The following is a 22,182-nucleotide window of genomic DNA, read 5'->3' as shown; positions in this document are numbered from 1 at the left end:
CGACGCTGAATAATGTGTAGCAGGGAATGTTTAAATAACCACAGACGCCAGAATGATACAATTTAGCTACAGAAAAAGGCAGGAATTGCATTGGACCCGCCCCCCGACGACACCGGCCAATAGGAGAAGACCTCAGATGACATCAGGAAGAGCAAGCCAAGAATTGATCTCTTCGACCCCCTGACATGAACTGACCGGTCGGATGTGGAGAGCGCCTCCACTCGCACATTTCATTTTGTACACCACCGCATCTTTTGTGTAATTAAATGCTGTTAACTTTTATAAGCTTCCCTTGACTCTTTTCAGTCTCTCCTGCCTTCAGGGTTCTAGAATTGCTTTCAATTTTGCGTCCCTGGGTGGACCTGAAGCAGGATAGAGCTGAGTAGAGGGGAAGGCTGCAAGCTAACTAGCATCACACCAGGCTGCACAAAGGGAGGACAGGCTACAGACCCACTGCTGGAGTTTTTGGCTGGGCCTAAACGAAAGGTGAGACAGTTACCTGTTCAATTCAAAAACTGTATAGTTAAATAACTTACATTAGGTGCAAGCGTTGGTAGTGATCTGTAGATTGATCTGTGGTGATAATGTGGTGATTGCGAGTGGTGTGGAGATTGTATATAGTGTTTCTATTCATCTCTGTTGTATCTTCGGCGCCGCCCGATTAATGTGAATATTACATAGTATTAAGACCTTCTGGGGAGGTACCAGACTTGATCTGGTTTACAGTGAACTGGGTCCATTCATGTTAGTCTATATGTTTGATGTGTTAAACCGGCGTAGTCTGGTTTAATAAAGTATATTGTGTGGAGTTTTTAAGCCGAAAAGTATATTTTTGTGCTATGTTCTAAGCCGAAACGATTGTGTACAAGATTGGTATGAGATCAGCTTTTAAGGTCAGCATCTATAGAATTTAGAGCTAAGATAAATGAAGATTGTGTTGTTTTGTATTGTCAAGCAGTGTGGTTTTAATCTGCACATGTTGAGTGTTCCCCTTCCCCCAGTCACATGAGGTTTATGCTATACTGCTAAGCCAGTTAGCTAGCCAGTTGGCATTACTAGATGGTGAAGTAGTTTGAGTGAAGATACAACTGGTAATTACTGATTAAATACACAGGGATGGTGTAGATCAGCCAACCCCAATTAGCGGCCCGCGGGCCAGATCCGGCCCGCGAGAGGCAATAGCATGGCCCGCGCTGATCTACTGGCATTCACTTGTTATAACATAAAAACATAAAATAAAATGTCCGGTTTCGCTTTATTTTGACCTCCGTCGACACTCGTAAACCTGACCCATGACCTTATCGCGTGCATATGCAAGACGTGCTTCGCGCGCTTGACTTACTCGTCACCACCTGGAATAGCGGCAAACACATATAAACAATAGCTCGCCAGCTAGCCGCCTGTCATCCCAACCCAGCGATTGACCAACATGACACTAACGGGCCGTGGATAACTCAAACCCAAGATGGAATTCGCAAAGAAGAGGAAGGTAGACCAGGAGAACCGTCAGTTCAAAACTGACTGGACTGAGAAGTATTGTTTTTTTTTACCGGACCACGTCAATGCTAAACCGACTTGTTTGATTTGCAAGCAGAATGTAGCTGTAATCAAATCAGACAACCTGAAGCGGCACTTCACCTCTATTCATGCTGCCAGTTTTAATGCTAACTATCCAGAGAAATCCGACCAGCGCACACAAAAGATAGCAGGTTTGCTTGCATCATACAAGCACTCTGTTTCCACAATGTCGAAAACAACATCGGCACAAGAGAGCGCAACAGCTGCCTCATTGCACGTCTCTTGGACGCTTGCTAGAGCCAAGAAGCCGTTTGCTGATGCTGAGTTAATTAAACGGTGTGCGATAGACATGGCTCATGAAGTTTTAAATCATGATGAAAAACAACAAAAAAAGGTTGTAGAGCTATTAAAGCAGGTGCCGCTGTCGGCTAACACGGCAACCAGAAGAGTAGAGGTTTTAGCGGAGGAGTGTTTTTCCAGTCTACTCACGGATTTGAAGAAAACAGAGGCTATATCCTTAGCCATAGACTCCTCCTGTGACCGAACCGACATGGAACAGCTGTCTGTGTTCGTACGATTTTTTGATGGGAAGATATTCCGGGAAGAGCTGCTGTGTTTGCTTACTCTGCCCGGGCACACAACCGGGGAAATAATCTTCCACGAGCTGACACAGTTCTTCGAAAAGAATGGTTTGAATGTGAGTCAAATCGTCTCTGTTGTAACCGACGGGGCTCCGTCGATGGTTGGAAAGCACAAAGGCTTGGTAAGCAGGCTTTCCGCCGTTAACCCGGCGCTTCTGACATTTCACTGCATCATTCACAAATCAGTGTTGTGCGCAAAACTGTGTGGAAAAATGAAAGAAACGATGGATACTGTGACGAGACTGGTTAACTTTGTGCGTGAGAGCTCTAGTCTGCAGCATCGCCTTTTTAGATCGTTGCTAGAGGAAATGTCCTCTGAACACAAGGATCTCTTACTACACAACGATGTTCGCTGGCTGAGCAAGGGCCGTGTGTTGGAGAGGGTGTGCGACCTGCGTGATGAACTGGTGTCGTTCTTATCAAGCCTGCAGGGCCAAAAAGCCCATGAGTCTTTGAGCTTTTTAACTGACACCAAGGTGATAGCAGATGTTCATTTTTTGTGTGACATCATGTCTCATCTAAATCACCTTAACCTGCAGCTGCAAGGCAAGAACCACACTGTTGCTGAGATGTACGAGGCGGTTGAAGCTTTTCGGTCAAAGCTGCACCTTTTGGAGAGAGATATTCATGGGAGGAAGCTGCACTTTCCACGTCTGCGTGAGCACTGCGAGAAGAATGAAATGCCGGAAGATCCAGTAATGAAGGATTTTGTGTCAAAACTGGCAGAAAACTTCAAGGAGCGATTTGAAAGCTCCCCTAAAATCTCACGTGACATCCTCCTCTTCCTCAGACAGCCGTTCTCTGTGTCAGCAGACGGGCAGTGGACTGGAGAGGCCAAAAGGCTGGTGCCTTCCATAGAAGAGGGAGCTCTTCAGATGGAGGTCTTAGAGATGGGAAGCTCTGAGTTGCTGAAAGCTCAACACAAGGATGCACCAGTGTGTGACTTTTGGATCAACGTGGTTCCCCAAGCTCGTTTCAAAAACACCAGAGCTATTGCTATGTTCCTACTCACAATGTTCCCCTCAACATACATCTGCGAATCAGGATTTTCTTCAATGAATGCTATCAAAAGCCAGGACAGGAACAGACTCTCCAGTGCACATCTTGGACAGTGCCTCAGGATTGCCACAACAGAATACAAGCCCAACATCAGACAGGTTGCCTCATCCCGCCGCTCTCACTTCTCTCACTGATTGGTGAGTGAACAACATCAATTTATTTTTGCAATTTGTCAATTCTATTGTGGTATAATAATTATTAAGACAAAAATAACCATTTTATAGTTATATTTTATATGTACATTCATTTCCTAAATAAAATGCTACGCAGCGTAATTAAAAACAAATTATTAATATGATAGATAAAAAACCTTGGATAATGCAGGGCTTTTAACAACAGCCCACAAACTGGTTAAATTGAATACAACATTAAAATAATATATTAAAAATAAAGTAAAAAAAAAACAATGCTATTTGTTATTTACAGCCTGATATTATTTGGTACACATATTTAAAAATGTTAAAACTGATAATGTGGTGAATTTGGTACGACATTATAAAAGTAACTAACTGAAACTCTCTCTCTGTCTTCCTGTCTTTCCCAGTGTGTGTGTGTGTGCGTGCGTGTGCGTGTGCGTGTGCGTGTGCGCGTGCGTGTGCGCGTGCGTGTGTGTGTTACAGTGTTTGCTGAATTGGATGTGGACCTGTCTGACTATTTGATCAGAGTTCACTCTGTTGTTTTTTATTTTTGTTTTATTGTTATGCCCCATCAGACCACAGCAAAATCATTTGTATTTGTTAAAGCATTTATTTATTATTATTGTTAATAAATGTTTGATTTCGGTCTAATTTTGTTTCAAGGATGCATTTTTCCTTTACTCTCAACACAGGGTTTGTTTAATTACTACTGCCACTACTACAACAATTATAATAGAGGTAACATCTGCACATAGTGTAAAACAACTTTTAGTGACACATAGCATTTTGGCCCTTAGCTTGTCATGCTTGAAAAAAATTTGCCCTTTGGTAAATATAATTGGGGAACCCTGGTGTAGATGAACGTTGAGAGTAGATTGAGTTGTTTTGTTTTTCATGCTTTTCAAAGAAAGTCATTTGAACTTTATTATTTTGGGGAAATAAACAGGAAGTAGGTTTATGAACCGGAAGTACTAGTTGATACATTTGAGAGGAGTTCAAAATAAAACAGCTCCCCTAGCGGACATAATAAGTATTACAGTTAATACATTCTTCACCACACAGATAAAGATTACATGTGGTTTCTTTGAATTGAAGTATTGTAGTTGACACATTTTATGATCTTTGCATAATTTCATAAACTTGAGTGTACACGGTTTATTTGGGTTTGCACCATATTCCTATTTTCATATTACAAAGTCAAAACCATACACTGTTCATTTTTATTTATTTATTCAGATTTAAAAAATGTGCATAATTTAAATTTAATTTGTCTAATTTTGATTTTGATTTTCCAATTTCAGTTTTACAACATTTTAATTAATTTTTCCAATTTCTATTACAAAATTACCAGATTTGAAAGTTAAGTTCAGATGACATAGGATATCTTTGTAAAGAATACAAAGGTACTATTCAGAGGATTAGTAATTCATTTTTGATAACTTAATAATATTATCCAAGTACTTAAACATGTCGCCAAAAGACACCAAGTTGAGACCAGTCGCAGAGCCAGGCTCAACTGCAGATATCAAGGAAAGGGTAAGAATCAGATCAGATTTAACAGTTCCAAGTAAAAGGAAGAAGACATGGAACCAAATGGAGAAACTGTTAGAACAGTGGCAAACGAGAGGATTGATTCCAGCAGATGATCAACCTGGACCAACGGAAGCCCATAGAAAAGCTGTAGTTGAACATGAGAATGCTGAATACCTACAACAGGAAAAAGCATGGATCAAAGCCGGACAACCCTCTTGGTATGGACCTGAAAACATTGCTATGAACAGAGCTGAAAAAAGAAAAGCTATGGTTGCAAGTCTGGTATTCCATCTGGAAGATGCCAGCCAAGGATTGACAAACAGCTTACATGTGGTAGAACTCAGCAGAAGAATGGAAGAGAAGACCAACAGAAGAATGGAAAAACTCGGCAGAATAATGGAAAAGGAACTTGGGAGAAGAATGGAAGAGGAGACCAACAGAAGAATGGAAGAACTCGGCAGAATCATGGAAAAGGAACTCAACAGAAGAATGGAAAAGCAGATGAAGCACATAATGACATTATTGAAGAGAGACGAAAGGCAGTTGAAGCCCATAATGACATTATTTCAGAAAGACAAAGGGAGGAAGATAAATACCATCAACTTCTGGCGGAAAGACGACAAGAAGATGTAAGATTCCAGGACATGATGGCAGATAGACAACGGAGAGAACAAGAAGAACGAAGAACCGGTGCATATACCTCCATGCCATTGATAGCGGCTGGAAGAGGAGGATTTCAATACCAACCATGGACTCACAGGGACATGGAAGCATTAGTGTCAAAGCTACCTCCACTCACGAAAGGAGGTCAGAAGTGGGTGAATGATCTGGAGAGATACACAGCCCAAGACCACCTGTGCTTGGGAGACATGAGGGCCCTGCTCGGACAGATTGAAGGACGACTTGAAGTGAGAGCAATAGATTCCGAGGCCAATTGCACAAATGACCCAGATGACACTCCATTCAACTACATCAGGTCGAACTATTGGGCTGCTATTCGTCACATCTACCCGACAACACGCAGTTTTCATGCTCTCAGCAGCTTGAAAAAGGAGCCGGGGGAAGACATGCATGCATTCTTGAAGAAATGTGAAGAAGTGTGGGAGGCTTGCACGGGTGAAAGACATGATCTTTCTCCAGCTATTGAAATGGTGTGGAAGAACTCTGTCATTAAAGCCCTTCCCCTAGCAGTGCAGGCACGTCTGGAAGAAGTGGTGGGATTGGACAATAAACCCGCTGAACAATGGAGACAACATCTCATTCACCACGATATCAGACACCAGGCGGAAAAAACAGGACTTGATGAGGACGATAAAATCCAAGCAAGGAGACTCGTGAAGTTACAAATAGCTGAGAAAGATACTGAAGCTAATCAGATGGCCATACTAGCAGAGAAGGCAGGGTGGACACCTCCAACAGTTCAAACTCAGGAAGAACCAGAGAATCAAATGCAGAACCAACAAAGCGGTGGAGGAAGTGTATGTCCACAAAACCAAGTTCAGCAGACACCTGTGTATCTTCCTACGCAAGTACAGCCACAAGCACCACAGTATCTTCCCACACAATTCCAGCAAGAGCAGACACCTGTGTATCTTTCTACGCAAGTACAGCCACAAGCACCACAGTATCTTCCCACACAATTCCAGCAAGAGCAGACACCTGTGTATCTTCCTACGCAAGTACAGCCGCAAATACCGCAGTATCTTCCCACACAATTCCAGCAAGAGCCGACACCTGTGTATCTTTCTACGCAAGTACAGCCACAAGCACCACAGTATCTTCCCACACAATTCCAGCAACAGAAAATACCTGTGTATCTTCCTACACAAGTACAGCCGCCAGCTCAGGTATACACTCCCATACAGCATCAACAAAAGGGACAATGGAGAGGAAAGCAACGCTCAAGAGGAAGAAGAGATAGCGGCTGCTTCATATGCGGTGATTGTAGACATTTGGCCAGAGATTGCCCCACTCAGCAATATCCACCACAAGGTATCCCCTCACAATACAGAGGAGAACCAGTGTTAGATATGAGAAAAATTGAGGTGGAAGCATATGCCAGGGCCATGACGAATATTTCTGTTGGGACCAGGGGATTGGGTAAATGTAAAAATCCACAAGATGAAGTTGTTGCAACCTGTATGGAGTGGACCGCTGGAAGTTGTAGAACGCACTGCAGATGCACTCCGGATCAAAGTTAAAAAAGGAACATGTTGGCACCCACTTACACAGTGTGTAGCCGTACCGCCACATTTCCAGAAATGGCACGGCAGTTAGAACTGATTTTGGAAAACTGGTTCAAAACAATAAGGAATCGAACATTTTTACAACGACAGCACCAGGAGATGAGTAAACTCAAGAATCCTTAGAGTGTAAATACATAGAGAAAAACACATTTTTACACTCAAACTGTTTGCACATCATAGACAAGGAATTTAGACAATATAAATAAATGTTCACCAAAAGTAATAAGTATAATGGAAAGTAGACATAGCCCTACACTTGAGTCAAATTATATTACTGTGATCTGATTGGTGTGCTCTTCAGGTTTACTATTGTTCTAAGTAACAGTGGGATTTAGAATATTGGAGAAAATATGGAGATGTTCTTTTGTAATGTGTGGGATATGTGATGCTTGAAACATGTAGGTGTTTCAATTTATGGGAGAAAATGGTTTCCTGAAAGAGTTATGTTGGGTAAATATGTAACAATGGATGAAACAATTTTTAGAGGGAGTTTTTGTAATACCATTAGTAGACATTCATTGTGTTGTTTAGATGGCATTTAACAACTAAGACGGAGAGTATGATTAGAAAAAGACAAAGTGGAAAGGGTTGGATTTATTTAACCTCAGTATGCTAGACTTCTTATAGGTAATGCGTCCCGAGACCTGGACTCCCCCTGAGTCAGAAAGGCTACGACCCCGTCCCTCCAAGCAGACAAAAGACCTAACCCAACAGGAGACTCCTCCTTCTCCATCAAACAGACAGAGAACCAGAGCTGAAACAACAACAACAACAGAACTGCAGCCAGAACTATCTCCACCTGAGGCATCCAGAACCAAACGGCTTGCTGACATACAGAGATACTCTCATCAGTCCCTCAGACCGGGCATGAAGTTCCAAGCTGAGCCACGAGATTTGGCAAGAGCAAAGTGTGAAACTTGAGAGCAGAATCCGCCCTCCATAAAAACAGCGAAGAGACTGTAAAGGAGGAGATGACATGCAAAGCAGTACAAGAACAGTGGCATGATGTGGGCTGCAGATGTAACTGGGCCAAAGGCTGCCTAAAACAGTTACAGCGGATGGATTCAAGAGCTGATGGACTGAAGAGAAGACAGAATCAGAGGAGTTGGCATGGTCGATTAGAAGTGAGGAGGCCGGGGTCACGGCTTGAGACAACCAGAGGACGAGAAAAGGAGAACGGGAATGAGTGAGTTTACACATAAACACACTTATTCACAAACGCACATAAAAGACACCACATTTAAATAACTTGAATTGACTTGATAAGTACGTGAAGACAAAAATATTTATTAACCATGAATTAATCAATTGGTAAATTAAAAATAGCAGTAAAGAGGTAAAGTAAAAGGAGAAAATCACACTGACGGAGACATGGTAGAAATATTCACTCCACTTTAAGCAGTGGGTGTTTTGGAGTAGAACCATATTCTTCAATCTTTTCATCATGTTAACAAATTATTCTTTTAGAGATTTTTATTCACGTGTGATCTCATTTGTTACAATATTGATCACCATTAAAAGGATAGTTTTAGGAACCACTCTATAAGACACATCTGTATTTGTATGGATCATGTTAAAGGAAGAGCTAGTGCCAAGCCAAATATAGTATTCCAATCTAAAGTGTTGATTTCTCCATTGTAGCATAGTTATTACCATAGGAGGGCTTTCAGATGGAAATATGAAATGACTTCTGTTTTAAAATCCTTGATAAAGGAGGGAGTAATTGTTACATGTTCGGACACCCAAGGTTCCACACACTGCTAAAGAGTTTAACATTGTTTTTTAAGTAGACCAGAATTGAAGATAGATGAGCTATGAAATACATAGCAGAGCTACACAGATCCTAGTAATGGTTTGACTCAAGATAATAGTTATGTACACAAGTTTCTGAATTAGATCTATTAGACATTGTAATACTAATTAGGTGTAAATGAATTGCAGTAGTAGTAGTACTATAAGGAAGTGAGTGTTTTACCAAGTTTCAGGAAAGATGGGAGGCAGAAGTCCAAATGGAAAGTTAGAACCATCTTGAAAATCATAGTTGAAATCGTGAATGAATAAGGAATGGCGCTCCACATATGACATATTTTTGTAGATAAAGGGAACCCGCCTTTGCTGAAATACCTCTGAAAAGACTCTGCAGAGCACGACATGGCCAAAAGACCGAGACCAAATTACCTTTGACCCTGACTGACAGTGTGACAAAAGCACTGTCAATGACTGAGTCTGGGGTGTACCTGACCAAACCTGACGTGACAACCAGACAGTGTGAGTGTGAATTAATGCCTGCATGTGATCAGTGTAACTGCATGATTCTAAAACAATAACTAACCAAGCATGTTTTTGGACTAACATATTATTTTGGAGCTCCAAGGGAAACGAGAGGTTTCCTAAGAATTCCATGAAAAGGGGAAACCGGACATGTGACCCGTTTCTAATCTACTTGATGATATTTTATTCCCACAGGAGTTGGCGGTTTGCAAATGTAAAACTCAAACTCAAATCTGAAGATTCAGTTTCTTTTGGGACTGAAAGACGGAGAGAAACACTTATTTTCACTGAAGTGTTTACTGTGGAAATAATAATAATGGATCTAAAATTGTAAACAATGTTCGTTATGTCCCTAACCAATATTTACCTGAAAGTTTTTCCCCCCTCCCCATTACAGGATTTTGTTACACATGAGTTCATGTGTAAAAAGGGGGGAGTGTGTATAATGTATAATGTCAACATGGTTGTAAATGTAAAATTCACAATTTAAATTTTTCTTTAAGGATTGAAAGAAACTTTCCGCCCCAACCCAGATGTTCAAACTGAGCATTGAAGATAGTTTTAGGATTAACCTGCTCCATATCTAGGGATAATGTACTGTTTGGTGAATGTTGACATGTTTCTAATATTGATTGAGTTATAACCGGTAACACAGATGCAGAATCAGTGGCCAAGGGCCTACTGTGAGAGATGTAATTCCAGAATGGAATACAGAAGAAGTTGACCTGTGATAATGAAACAATTTTGTAATATTTCAACAGATATTAAAGTACCTGAGGTTTGAAATGTAGAAAAAACATATTACAGTTAAGCTAAAACATAGTAATGTGAGGAGACAGAATTTAATTTAGACAACATCTTGTAACTAGCCTGGTAAAAGAAGTAAAGGCCATAGACTTTATTGTTTAGGTCATTATGGGGATATACATTTCATTTAAATTCATAATAGAAAGACATTTGATGACAGTATGTTGGATTTCTGTATTCATTTTTCAGCTTGATAATAGATAGGTAGAAGCAGTATTGCCAGGTGCAATCAATGGGATTTCTGCACACGATCCAAGCAGAGAATGACGTACCTTACAGGACAGACACACTCAGGAAATCATTCACTCTGACATCATCATGACTTTAGTTGTTTTTTAATCATAATGAAATTGTATTACATAACGTTAGTGTGTTTTTACCACAAACAGGAATAGTTAATTGTTATATAAGATTTGAGAAAGATTACAAGGATTTTATTTAGTTCACCATGAAGATGTTTTTTGTCTGTAACATATGCCAAGTAGTAAGATTCAAGTATCAGCAGGTTCTGAATTATTATTCCTCTGTCCGACAACCAACAAGAATGTGGATGGAGAGAACTATATCTACTGGAGCCAGCAGAGATTCGTAAATTGCACCAGAGACACAGTAAAAGGATGACACAAACAGTTAAATAAAAACAGACCGATAGAATGGCGCTAGACTTGTTTAAATAAAGAGTAATATTTAGCTATTTTTAGATAGTTTAATCCTTCTTATACTTAGTAAAAGAACAAGTTCCTTTACACCAGATACAGTATGAAGATGATTTATGATGTGAAAGGAGGGCGTTAGACGTTTTCCATACTAAGCTAATTGCTGCTATTTTGCGAAGTGACATTAAAGGTTTAAGATAGAAGTTATGCACAAATGAAAAACTTTATATTTATGATGAATATGTATTCTTATTTGTATTTTTTACTTTTATGAGTTATGTACCATGCAATGTTCGGATGAAGAACTCATTGATTTCAATATTATTTACATACCTTAAATGGTATGTAAGGAGGGATTGTTAGAAATTAAAATCAATGATGTTGATGGCGTAATTTGAATTAAATACACTATTTGATTTAAATCAGTTTTATTCTGAAAAACCGGAAGTTCTCACTATTAGCTTAACACTTTTATTCTGAAAATTCGTCACTTCCGGATAGCATCTGGCGGAATCATACGATTTCAAACCTTGAACCAAGGTGAAATGACATGTGATGTTGTACACTGAGCACACTGGGATTAGCACTCATGTATTGACGCTGAATAATGTGAAGCAGGGAATGTTTAAATAACCACAGACGCCAGAATTATACAATTTAGCTACAGAAAAAGGCAGGAATTGCATTGGACCCGCCCCCCGACAACGCCGGCCAATAGGAGAAGACCTCAGATGACAACAGGAAGAGCAAACCAAGAATTGATCTCTTCGACCCCCTGACCTGAACTGACCGGTCGGATGTGGAGAGCGCCTCCACTCGCACATTTCATTTTGTACACCACCGCATCTTTTGTGTAATTAAATGCTGTTAACTTTTATAAGCTTCCCTTGACTCTTTTCAGTCTCTCCCACCTTCAGGGTTCTAGAATTGCTTTCACACTACATTAAACCGTTCACACACACACGCCGAAATAGTACAAAAAAAATGTGTGCAGTTTGGTGACAAGCTATGTACTAATAATGATAGTACTAGCCTTAACATGACCCAGTTTGCGCATTAGTTTGCGCTAATTTGGTAATAAGCAGCTACGCCAGTACACAATAGGAATAACTTTAACACATTTCAGTGACAATATTAAACCAAGAGAGTAGGCTTCTACCCGCAAGCAACCAACTATCATCATGTTTGAGCTAAAGCTAGCGGTTTAGCTAACAGTGGAGCCAGTGCATCATAGCTTGCAGGCCCGCCGCTCCGCATACGCAGAGCACGCAGAGCGCGTAGGGCCTCAAGTACCTGGCGGGGGCCCCCAAATTAAGGTTAAAAAAATGTCATGATAGTTATTATATTATTACATTAAATAAATTATATAAATTAGTTATGAACAGGCCCACCGTTTTTTTTCTTAATTGTGTGCATTTTATTACTCAATTTGGGCAAATTAGATGTGTTACCTTATCTATACACCCCCCCCCTTCCTGAAATGGTACAGTCTTCATCGGAGATATGTGGTGTGGTGTGATGCGCCAGCGCCATCACGGGTGGTGGACACAGGTGGTGGAGCACCCTCCTGCCTGACGTTTTCCAAGTTAGACCTGATAATTGCTGGATTTTAACAGTGAAGAGAAGAAGAATGGCAAGTAAAAGGCCATATGAATCTGGCGCTGAGAAGAGAAAGAAAAAAAAACAGAGAGATGACGCTCGTTCATCCCTTGCTGGTAAGTTCGTGTTTTTGGTCTAATTGTTTTGCTAACCTGACTTTCAGTGATATTGCTGCTAGCTAACGTCAGCAACCTAATCTAGCGATCATGCCGCCACCAGCCGGAATATTTTGGAAAGGTTTAATCCGCCGGCGCACCCGGTCGCGGGTCCGAGTCAGCAGCAGCCGATGCTGTGTCGGAGGAGGAGGAGGTGGTGGAGGAGGGTGAAAGTGAGGCTCCTGCTGCCATGGCGGAGGAGCGCCACTGGCGCGAGGAGCGCTCCTCGCGCCAGTGGCGGCAAATACGGCGGCCCCCTTGCAGGGTTTATCCGCTCCACTCAGTGTCATTAGTTAGACAGGAGCAATGAACTGTCAGCGCATATAATTAATCATACCTTACAGAATACCACTGATATTCACGCGCTTTTTTTTTCATACGTGTAGCTATGATAAAGGACATGTTTTGGCGTGTTTTATTATTCACAGTTGGCTTGACAGTAATATAATATTTTGATATGCTATAAGTGACCAGACGTCCCCGATCAAAACAGGGAAATAATCCCCGAGGAGGGAAAAGAAAGGGTCAGCTATTTTTAAATAGAAGAAACAATATATGATTAGGTAGGGTTATATATACATATACAGTATATCCTACATAAACAATGTATGAATACATTAGATATCTATATATGTTAGGAACAGAGGTGGGTAGTAATGATAAATTGTACTTTTAAGAGTAATTTTAATGAGTTCTTTTATTTTTACTTCAGTAATTGTTCTAAAATAACAATACTCTTACTTAAGTAAAATTGTTAGCTACTCAGCCCACCTCTGAGTATTATGTATGTATATATATTTATATATATATATATATATATATATATATGTGTGTGTATATATATATATATATATATATATACATATATGTGTATATATATACATATATGTATACATATATACATATATGTATACATACATACATACATACATATATGTGTATATATATATATGTATATATACATACATATATGTATACATATACATGTATGTATGTGTATATATATATAATACTACTCTGAGTATTATATATATATATATATACATATATGTGTAGGCCTATATAATACTCAGAGGTGGGCTGAGTAGCTAACAATTTTACTCAAGTAAGAGTATATAATCATAAATAATAAATAAAAAAAAGTGTGCTACCTCAACGCACAATGGTTCATATTCCAAGTCTGTCAAGCAAAATCGCTAAGCTAAGAATAATTAAATATATATATATTGCAAAAAACGGACATATTCATGTTTGTTTATTTCACCTCTCCTTTTTCAAATATGTGTTCTTAAGTGCTGTCATGTACCACCTGGCATTCCTCTATCATACATTTGATAGTGTGTGACTTGCAGAAGCATTTTAGCTTGTAGAACAGTGCCATATTCATAAAAAATGCTATTGATTTGTGCTATGGTAGCCCATCTCGACAACGTAGCATAACTCAACAGATAGGCTATAAATAGAATCCCGCCCATAATTTGAGAATTTACATACACAGGCTACTAGATAGCTATGAAATAATGAAGTGGTTCACTGATTAACAGCAGACTTAAGATGGTGCATATGATGATGTTTTGAGTGACTTTTTATTCTAATATGAGTAGTGTGACATGATATTTTTGTAATCAGAAAACCCTAATGTTTTGGTATTTTTATTTAGCTTTTGCTAATCACATTTTTTTTGTATTTCAAAAATATTCACAGGGTCAATGCTAAAATATGTTCAAGGACCAACGCGTAGCCAGGAGGAAGATTCAGATGATGAGCAACCATCCACAAGCAGTGCAAGCAGCCAACAACCCCAGCACCCTGAACAACTTCAGCAACTGTCCAACGTGTCTGAAAGCTCCAGCTCAGTACCATCCACAAGTTCAGGTACACAACACACAACTGTCACCTCAGAAGGTGTTCTATCCACACCCATCACCCATCTTCAAGCAGATGACGAAGAGATGAATGTGGCATCTCCAACAGACCCCGCCCTTTGGCCCAAAAATATTTCAGACACAGACAGGGTAGAGATAATAAGAAGAGGACCATTCAAAGTTCCAGCAGATTTCTCTTTTCCAAAGGGCCCAGATGGAAGGGCATTTCACACAAACCTCCAATTTAAATCCCTTCCCAATAGAGAAAAAATGAAAAGAAGCTGGCTTGTCTACTCCCCAAAGACCAATGCTGTGTTCTGTTTTGCATGCAAGCTGTTTGGGTCAAAAACCATAAAGCTGACACAAACAGGCTATGGCGACTGGTCTAACATCAACATTCGCTTGAGGGGCCATGAAGGTAGCCCAGACCATACCAAGTGCATGTTAAAATGGAAGGAACTGGATATGCGTCTGAGGAAGAATTTAGCCATAGACCAGCAGGAGCTGGCCTTAATGGAGGCAGAGAAGAAAAGATGGCAAGATGTCATGAAACGGCTGTTTTCAATAACTCTGTCTCTAGCCACCAGAAATTTGGCTTTTAGGGGCTCTTCTCAAACTCTTTATGAAAAAGACAGTGGGAATTTTTTGAAAGAGGTGGAGCTGCTGGCTGAATTTGATTCAGTTACAGAAAGACATGTGGCCAAAATTAAAGATGAGGCTTCCAGAACGCACTATCTTGGACAACAGACTCAAAACGAAATAATAGAGATTGTCTCCTCCCAAACAGTTCGAACCATTGTGAAAAAAATCCAGGAAGTCAAATATTATGCCATCATCCTTGACTGCACCCCGGACATCAGCCACAAGGAACAGATGTCCCTGGTGGTCCGCATTGTTGAATTGGTACCCAAGCCAGACATCAAGGAGTACTTCCTTGGGTTTTTGAATGTGGTCGAAACGACAGGTCTCAATCTGTCAAATGTTGTTCTGGAAAAGTTGAGGGAACTTGGCATTTCCTTCGATGATTGCAGAGGACAGTCCTACGATAATGGAGCCAATATGAAGGGAAAGAGGCAAGGAGTGCAGGCCAGACTGCTACAACTGAATTCAAGGGCAGCGTTTGTCCCTTGTGCTGCACATACAATGAATCTGGTCATATCAGATGCTGCGAAGTCATCTACGGATGCAATTGGCTATTTTGGATACCTTCAGAGGCTGTTTTGTTTTTTCTCAGCAGCCATACAGCGGTGGGACATCTTACTCAAACATGTGAAGTTGACACTGAAATCATGGAGTGATGTCAGATGGGAAAGTAGGCTGCAGAGTGTCATAGCTGTACGAAGTCAAGTAAAAGAAGTCTGAGAAGCTCTCTTGGAAGCAAGACAAGCTGTCACTGAACCTATTGCAAGGTCAGAGGCTCAAAGCCTGGCAGAAGAGGTTGGCTCATTCAGATTTCTGATCTGCACCATTGTTTGGGCTGAAGTTCTTTCAGTCACCAACCAAGTGAACAAGCTGCTGCAGTCATCATCAATGCAGCTTGATGTTGCAGCCAGACTCATTGAGACTGCAAATGCCTCCCTGACAAAGTACAGGCAGTCTGGATTTTCAGAGGCCATAGCAACTGCCAAGGAGCTGTGTGAGGCTCTAAACATTGACCCTGAGCTCAAACAGAAGAGGTTGAGAAGCACAAAAAGGCAGTTTGGCTATGAAGCTTCAGACGAGCCCTTCAGTGATGCAGAGAAGAGGCTTGAAGTTGAATTTTTCAACCGAGTTGTAGACTCCGCTCTGATGGCGCTGCAGGAGCGGTTCGAGACCCTGAGCCAGGTGAGAGACACATTTGGACTGTTACTTGATTTTCAGAAAGTACAAGGGATATCCAAGGAGGACCTGCACAAACACTGTATCAATGTGGAGAAAACTCTCACAGATAAAGGTGAAGCTGATGTTGATGGACTGGAGATGATGCAGGAGATAATCAACCTCCCTCAACTGCCACCACAGACAACTGCCATGGAGATGCTGACCTTTCTGCATGACAGTAACCTGCAAGAAGTGTATCCAAATCTTTGGATTGCTCTAAGAATTTCTTTGACCCTTCCAGTTACAGTTGCCTCAGCTGAGCGCAGTTTTTCCAAACTGAAACTCATTAAAACCTATCTACGGTCAACAATGGGACAAGAACGCCTAAGTGGCCTTGCTGTCATTAGCATCAATGCTGACGTGGCACATGGTGTGTCTTATGATGACTTGATCAGTGATTTTGCTGCCAGGAAAAGTCGCCGTGCACCTTTGTAAAACCTCCTGCAGGAGCGGTTCGAGACCCTGAGCCAGGTGAGAGACACATTTGGACTGTTACTCGAATTTTCAAAAAGTACAAGGGATATCCAAGGAGGACCTGCACAAACATTGTATCGATGTGGAGAAAACTCTCACAGATAAAGGTGAAGCTGATGTTGATGACTTGATTAGTGATTTTGCTGCCAGGAAAAGTCGCCGTGCACCTTTTGTAAAGCCTCCTGCAGCTGTGGAGAATTTAGTATTTGCACACTATAAATATTTTGATCAGGACAATACTGCACTTTAAGGTAGTTTTTGGGTGTGTGAAAAATAGTTGCATGTGTGTGTTTGTTTCTTTTTATGATGCTGGCTTTCTTTTATACGTTATTTATGTGCATAATTACTTTCGTTCATCTTTTTAGCCTGCAGTTGTTATTATATTATATTGTAATGCTGCTGTTAAGAAAGTTTTGTATATATTACTTATATTTATATTACTTTGTATATATTTATACTGATGGTTCTGCTGTTGTAGCTGTAAATTATTTTTGTATTTGACATTTTGTTTATATGTTTATATTTCATGTCAATTTTAAAATAAAAGGCGAATGTTTGAGTGGGAACTTAGTAGATTTTGTGTGTGTTTGGCGGGGGGGGGGGGCCTCCCTGACTATTTATGCTTAGGGCCCCCAAAAGCTTAGCAGCGGCCCTGATAGCTTGGTTTGGTTTGGTTAAACAATTTAGGTGGAACATGTTATATCTGACATTGTACATTATTTTTATATAAGAAATATAACTTGTCTGAATCACACTTACCGTATGTCGAAGTCACGTCTCAAAAGAAAAAGGCGGCACATGTGACGGTGGAAAGATCTGGCTAAGACGTTGACGTCATGACGTCACACGCACGTTAGATGAGAGAAACTTGATTGATTTGCTTTCACTGATAACAAAATAGCATGTCAAATCAGCGAACAAAAAAATCACATGAATACAACACACAAAAGTACATTGGAATCTCTAAAGCATAAATCTGAATCAGATTTATTAAATGTATTAAGTTATTTAAACTACTATCAAGTACACTTTTTAGAGTGTACCACAAAATGGTTCTGAGACTTATTCAGAAATGTATACAAAGGTTCATCACAAACACTGCAGCATTTTCTGCTTCTATTTCATTGCATGCTTCAGAATATATATTGATATATATATATATATATATATTGATATATTGATATATTGATATATTGATATATTGATATATAGTGCTTGTGAAGGAAGAGGGGACACATATATAAATATATATATATATATATATATATATGAAAACAAGAGGGACATAATATCACAAAACAATTAATGATGATGATTATTTCAGCCATATGTATAATAGTGTTAATATCTATGAGATTTAAAGTAATAATAATAATTCCCTGCAAAAGCACTAATTACAATACAATAATGGCAAAGATAGCAATTCGATATATAGTACAAATCAATCATTGTCATGTAAAGCAAGGAGTGGTTGGACCCAAATGCGGAGACAGCAGAAAACTTAACAAAAATGTATATTTAACAGGCAGAACAGGAACTCAAGTAACAACAATCAACACGGGAAAAAAAAGAACTTCATGACATAGACAAACAAGGAACCGACAAGAACAGGACAGAAAACCAGGACTTATATACTAACAGGGTCACAAGGGGATGAAGTGCAAGTGGACACACAACACAGTGTGTAGCTGTGATGGAGATATTTTCAGTTTAGCTGAATGCCATGGCACACATGTATGACATACATCCCAGGTCTTAGAACACCAAATGTATAACTTTATCAGTTTAAAAAATAATAATAAACGAACCTGAAAATGTGATCAATTCCCAATTATGCAATTTTACATTATCCGTTGCTAGGTTTTAGATTATCAGTTGGTAAAAGTGGTATCACAATTAGTCAGTCGGAATATTTTATTACATTATTAGACCCTCCAGAAAAACGCGATTCTGCGATCGCAGAATTTACCGCATAATCAGCAAAATGGGGCAGATTTTTAAAAGGCCGCATATTTATCAAAAAGCCGCATAATCCCCGCATTTTTCCACACAAAGTTGAGAAGAAAAAAAAGTTAACTCGTCTTGACGTGACGTCATCAGCTCGCGCATCACAGAATGTAAACAACACTGTATAGAGTGAACGTGTGGAGCTCACACGATAGAGAAAACACCAAGATGAAAACATCTAATCCATCTCATTTACCGACGAACATTTCTACTAAAGACCGGGCAAAAAGTGGGGGGAAACTATTCTGCACCCCGTGCAACTGTGTGTTCGAGCATAAGAGAACATCGACGTGACGACCCACTTTGATTCATTCAAACATTCGAAAATGCTTTCTGCTGCTGCGGACAAGAAAGCCAAACAACTCACATTCACCGAGGCATCAACCTCCAAAACCCTTTCAAGGGCTACAAGAAACGAAGTGAGTAGCCTACAAGATTGAAGCTGGTCAGTTAACGAACGAGTAAATGAAAACAGAATGAGGCGGAGAAGTGTGTGTGTTTGTGGGGTGGGGGGGGGGGGGCGTGTGTGTGAGATTAAAATAGCCCAATTGCTTTTACAATAAATAAACATTGAATGTGTTTAATTGAATAGTAAAGGGGTTTAACGTTAGTGGCAGGTTGTGTGTGAGAGAGAATAAATAAGACAGCCCAATATTTAAAAAAACATTTATTATTTTTTCCCGCATATTTAGCATATTTCGCAACTTTACGTATATTTCGCAACTTCCCGCAATTTCACCACATAAAATCACATAAAAACCCAGCATGTTGAATCGCATAATCAAGGATTTTATCCCGCATAATCAAGGAATTTAGCCCGCATAATCAAGGATTTTTGCCCGCGTTTTTCTGGAGGGTCTACATTATGCCCAGGTACTCACAAGAACATATCCTAGATGTCTGAGAACATCCAGAGATTACATTATAAAATGAAGCTCAGCGCAAGTTCAGGCAGGAAGACCTCTCACTTCGTATTGCACGTCATGGCAATACTCGCTCCCTTCACTAAATGATAGGGAGCGCCACTCCTCAGCTTACCTATCACTTCCCTCCATTCACAAGCCTAATCATCGCACCTGTTAATCCCTCTATATATGCTCTCCCCTTTTCCATCAGCTGTCTTCCAGGTGTCAACGCGCAACCCTCCTCCACCCCTTCGCCTCCTGCTTCCAACTCAGGGCCAAGCTCAACCTTCTCCCTTCCAACCGGACCTAACCACTTATCACCACCACCAGTGTCTAGACCCAGGGGGGTTCATCGGAAACGGTTCTTCCCTTCCCGAATGACATCCTACAAAACCTGGGCCTAATCGCCAAACACCATTTCATTCACTTGTTATAAACTGTCATCATTATGTTTCATTTATATAATGTGACCCGATAATAAACATGTATTCCATACATCACGTCTCTCCTGATTGAACTTAATTTTAGCCTCTTCACCTCATTGGAGTCAAGAATTACTGTCAAGCTCACCAAGAAACAGCATCACGTATGAAGACTGAATGAAAATGGATAGAAACATGTTGAAAAGCATTGTAATTAGTAAAATAAACAAGAGCATTTTTTTAACTTCATGCAGATATTAATAGCATTTCAAGCTGCGCATGTTCTCAGGCAGCAATGCATAGTGCATTTATCTATAGCTTTTTTTTGTTGCTTTCCTAGAGTATGTGCTTATGTACCGTGGCACTAATGAACAATGTTAAACTCAGGGATATGTTTTGTAATATATCAATGTCAACACATTATGTTTTCTTTAAAAAAACATTTAGTGGCTATTATTGAATTTCCCCATGAGGTCTGGACTGTTATTTGTCGAAAACACATCCCAATGGATGACTATATAAAGCCCAGTCACCGTGGCGAAGTGCAGGCCACAAGCGGGTTACTGTCACAACATCAAGGAGAGAGACCATTGTTTAAACTAAGTAATTTATTTAAGGAAAATTCACTCGAATACTACAACATAAAAACATAGGTACACACATATATACACTGCACACTAGAAAAATGTGCAAAGTAGTAGTTTTAAAAAAGGCAATTAGTGTGAGTTCAAAGGGCAAAGAACAGCCTGCAGGGGAGCCGCTGTGAAATATGTGTCATGTCCGTGACAAAATCAGACAACATTCAATGTTGCCATGAATGACAGTATATTTTGGATGACGTCCAGTCCAAGATCTCCTCGACGACCAGCAAGAGGATCAAACTGTGCGGTGAGTTGCTCCATGTCCTCATCGCTTAGCAGGTGCTGGTTTCGAGGTACGGTGACCCTCTCTGGCCAGTCCAATGCAACATCCCCTGCATCAGCTCCACCCTCTCTTTCTGGCTCCTCCTGAGCATCTCCTTGTCCTCCACCAAAGAGGCTCTGCATGGCAGAAGTGGTCTGGCCCTGCCGTTCCAGGCAACCTTGGACAAAAAGTTGTATGGGACTTTCGGTCCTCAACCCATGATTGTTCCACTGGTCCAAAAAACCCTGTAGGTCATGGTTTATGCGTGGGAGATAGACATAATGCAGGGCCCACATGTGCATTTCATTGTCTACGTCTATTATATCTTCACTTGTTGAAGAGGTCATAATAGACATTGCTCACACCTCGCCACAGGTCACCCCAGAGCCGTTCTATTCTCTGGTTGTGGGTGCTTCTTCCACGGAAAGTACTGCCTCTGTGAGAGCCTCTGAAGATGTTCATAATTAGGCAGACAGCGTTGTTTTCGCCCCCATGGTCGGTTCTGACCCTCGAGGGCACACCATACTTGGCCACCGCGTCCATGAAGCTCGCCATCACGGTAGTGCTCCTGTTGTTGTCTGAGGCCCGGAGGAAGACGACCAGGCAGCTATACCCATCAATACCCCCATGAATGACAATCACACTTATTAATTTATTAATGTGTTTAATAAATTCTGGCTAGGACAACCACATAAACGGCAGCAACTTTCCCTCTGCTTCATTCTTTTCTCCTGTTCAACAGGCTTATTATCTGACCAGCTCTGATTCACTTACAATTTATATCCGTTTTCTTCAGAATCAGAATCTGTGTATTCACACTTCCTTTCTAAAACGGAACAAAGAACACAGTGCCCCTTTCACACCAACGCGGTTCCCGTTCTAGCTTCATGCTAGTGCTCTTTTGGTTCGGAACCGGTCCTTCTTTTCAGCCCCAAGTTCCATCCCCTGAAGACAAGGCATGTGTCATAGTAGAAATGTGCAGCCCAATGAAAGAAGGAAGCATAAAGCTTGTCAATTTCTATAACCCGTGTAAAAATCTTCACATTGAAACTTGACAGACAATAGCAGGGACGGCTCACAGAAGGGAAGTATGGTGTGGTGACTTTAATGCTCACAACAGCCTA

At 40.5% G+C, this 22,182-nt stretch overlaps 2 protein-coding genes and 1 long non-coding RNA gene across 4 annotated transcripts in view; 2 read left to right on the top strand and 1 right to left on the bottom strand.

The window, feature by feature from the left end:
* The window catches only part of LOC307039104, a 514,347-nt gene that overhangs the window by 22,493 nt on the left and 469,672 nt on the right, over window positions 1-22,182 (top strand). The gene's annotated exons all lie outside the window — the stretch shown is intronic.
* The window catches only part of LOC307038730 (uncharacterized protein), a 111,727-nt gene that overhangs the window by 5,717 nt on the left and 83,828 nt on the right, over window positions 1-22,182 (bottom strand). The window contains exon 1 of one of the 2 annotated variants that reach the window (XM_079680373.1): window positions 17,581-17,640. The exons of the other annotated variant lie outside the window; for it this stretch is intronic. The gene's annotated coding sequence lies outside the window, so the exon portion shown is untranslated. Of the gene's footprint in view, window positions 1-17,580; window positions 17,641-22,182 lie in introns of those variants that run through there. 2 annotated transcript variants of the gene reach the window in all.
* On the top strand, window positions 1,280-4,537 carry LOC307038726 (protein FAM200A-like). Its single transcript, XM_079680368.1, has 2 exons — window positions 1,280-3,355; window positions 3,839-4,537. Exon 1 carries the CDS (start codon window positions 1,466-1,468, stop codon window positions 3,350-3,352), a length of 1,887 nt encoding a protein of 628 aa, XP_079536494.1. The 5' UTR covers window positions 1,280-1,465; the 3' UTR covers window positions 3,353-3,355; window positions 3,839-4,537.

The sequence above is a fragment of the Notothenia rossii genome (genome assembly GCF_949606895.1).
Source record: "Notothenia rossii genome assembly, chromosome: 5".
NCBI classification, from domain to species: domain Eukaryota; kingdom Metazoa; phylum Chordata; class Actinopteri; order Perciformes; family Nototheniidae; genus Notothenia; species Notothenia rossii.
Note: the sequence above shows the minus strand (reverse complement) of the source record. Positions and strands in the feature narration are given on the sequence as shown.

Coding starts and splice junctions, on each gene's coding strand:
- LOC307038726 (XM_079680368.1), top strand. CDS start 1,466: ATGGAATTCGCAAAGAAGAGGAAGGTAGACCAGGAGAACCGTCAGTTC.